Source organism: Borostomias antarcticus, assembly GCF_949987555.1.
Source record: "Borostomias antarcticus genome assembly, chromosome: 35".
In the NCBI taxonomy this organism is placed as follows: Eukaryota; Metazoa; Chordata; class Actinopteri; order Stomiiformes; family Stomiidae; genus Borostomias; species Borostomias antarcticus.
In genome coordinates, this window is record NC_140268.1 from 1,769,525 (window position 1) to 1,772,024 (window position 2,500).

Consider the following 2,500-nt stretch of genomic DNA (forward strand, 5'->3'; position numbering starts at 1 on the left):
CCCTGGTTCACTGTGAACTTTCTCCCTCTCTCTCTCTCTCTCTCTCTCTCTCTCTCTCTCTCTCTCTCTCTCTCTCTCCCTGGTTCACTGTGAACTTTCTCTCTCTCTCTCTCTCTCTCTTTCCTTCCACTCTTCTTCCCCTCCCCTCCGCTCCAGGTTGATGGTGTCGGGCTACAAGCGCCCCCTAGAGGAGAAGGACCTTTGGTGTCTGAACTCTGACGACCGCTCCCAGAGGGTCGTCCCCCAGCTCGTACGCCGATGGAATACAGAGTGCCAAAAGGTCAAAAGGTCAGCAGCCTGAGCCTGACCCACGGGCCCGTCCCGGGTCATGTGGCACTGAACTCAGCAGTTCAGAGTAGCGTTGAGGAAACCCAAGCCGGCTCGTATAGAGGGGCTCAGGTTCTGAGAGGGTCTGATGCAGGCTGGTCTCACATAGCCAGACCCATCTCCACGCTTCGTTTACGCTGTGTCAGCGCTGGAGAAAGGTCTGGCTGGACTGTACCATTTGGGGATAGGAGGGGGAACACACTGTATTTCATTAAACCAATCACAATGGTCTTCGGCGGAGCGGTTGCTAGGTTGTTGTTGTTTCACATAGTCTGGATTGGCCGACCACATGAATCTGGGCCACTGATTGGGCAGTGAAAAACGTAGGACAAGGCTTCTTGTCGGACACTTCTCTTTTTCATCTGTCCATCTGTCAGGCCGGAGGAGAAGAAGACCCTGTTCTCTCCCCAGCGGGCGTCCCGGGGGGAGAAGCAGCAGAGTCACCCGGTGGAGGAGTCGGAGATCCTGATCGTGAAGGGCCCTCAGAAGACCGGCGAGCCCTCGCTGTTCTGGGCGCTGTGTCTCACCTTCGGCCCCTACTTCCTCATCTCCTCCTTCTACAAGATCATCCAGGACCTCCTCATGTTCGTGGGCCCCGAGATCCTCAGGTGAAGCTCCTCCTCTTTTTCTTCTTCTTCTTCTTCCTGGCCTTCTCTTCTGTTTTCATTTAATTCCTCTGCTCTGTCATGCTCCTCTCCTCCTCTTCTCTTCTCTTCTCTTCTCTTCTCTTCACCTCTCTTCTCTTCTCACCTCCTCCTCTCCTCTCCTCTCCTCTCCTCTCCTCTCCTCCTCTCCTCTCCTCTCCTCTCCTCTCTTCTCTTCTCTTCTCTTCTCTTCACTTCACTTCTCTTCTCTTCTCTTCACCTCTCTTCTCTTCTCTTCTCTTCTCTTCTCTTCTCTTCTCTTCTCTTCTCTTCTCTTCTCTTCTCTTCTCTTCTCTTCTCTTGTCCTCTTCTCTTCTCTTCTCTTCACTTCTCTTCTCTTCTCTTCTCTTCTCTTCTCTTCTCTTCTCTTCTCTTCACCTCTCTTCTCTTCTCTTGTCCTCTTCTCTTCTCTTCTCTTCTCTTCTCTTCTCTTCTCTTCTCTTCTCTTCTCTTCTCTTCTCTTCTCTTCTCTTCTCTTCACTTCTCTTCTCTTCTCTTCTCTTCACCTCTCTTCTCTTCTCTTCTCTTCTCTTCTCTTCTCTTCTCTTCTCTTCTCTTCTCTTCACCTCTCTTCACTTCTCTTCTCTTCTCTTCTCTTCTCTTCTCTTCTCTTCTCTTCTCTTCTCTTCTCTTCTCTTCTCTTCTCTTCTCTTCTCTTCACTTCACTTCACTTCACTTCTCTTCTCTTCTCTTCTCTTCTCTTCTCTTCTCTTCTCTTGTCTTGTCTTGTCTTGTCTTGTCTTGTCTTGTCTTGTCTTGTCTTGTCTTCTCTTCTCTTCACCTCTCTTCACCTCTCTTCTCCTCTCTTCTCTTCTCTTCTCTTCTCTTCTCTTCTCTTCTCTTCTCTTCTCTTCTCTTCTCTTCTCTTCTCTTCTCTTCTCTTCTCTTCACTTCACTTCACTTCTCTTCTCTTCTCTTCTCTTCTCTTCTCTTCTCTTCTCTTCTCTTCTCTTGTCTTGTCTTGTCTTGTCTTGTCTTGTCTTGTCTTGTCTTGTCTTGTCTTGTCTTGTCTTGTCTTCTCTTCTCTTCACCTCTCTTCACCTCTCTTCACCTCTCTTCACCTCTCTTCTCCTCTCTTCTCCTCTCTTCTCTTCTCTTCTCTTCTCTTCTCTTCTCTTCTCTTGTCTTGTCTTGTCTTGTCTTGTCTTGTCTTGTCTTGTCTTCTCTTCTCTTCTCTTCTCTTCACCTCTCTTCACCTCTCTTCACCTCTCTTCTCTTCTCTTCTCTTCTCTTCTCTTCTCTTCTCTTCTCTTCTCTTCTCTTCTCTTCTCTTCTCTTCTCTTGTCTTGTCTTGTCTTGTCTTGTCTTGTCTTGTCTTGTCTTGTCTTGTCTTGTCTTGTTCTCTTGTCTTGTCTTCTTCTCTTCTCTTCTCTTCTTCTTTCCTTTCCTCTCTCCTCCTGTCCTCTCCTTTCCTCACTAAGCCCTACTGTTCTCTCTGTTTCTCTCGGGTGGGAGGAGAGCTGTTCTCTCTGTTTCTCTCGGGTGGGAGACAAGCTGTTCTATCTGTTTCTCTCGGGTGGGAGACGAGC

At 48.3% G+C, this 2,500-nt stretch overlaps 1 protein-coding gene across 1 annotated transcript in view; it reads left to right on the forward strand.

The window, feature by feature from the left end:
- Positions 1-2,500, forward strand: part of abcc1 (ATP binding cassette subfamily C member 1 (ABCC1 blood group)) — a gene marked incomplete at its 3' end in the record, with an annotated part of 34,055 nt that overhangs the window by 8,366 nt on the left and 23,189 nt on the right. Inside the window, exons 7-8 of the mRNA XM_084461023.1 lie at positions 157-288; positions 705-935. Coding sequence (XP_084317149.1) covers positions 157-288; positions 705-935 — 363 coding nt within the window. The remainder of the gene's footprint in view (positions 1-156; positions 289-704; positions 936-2,500) is intronic.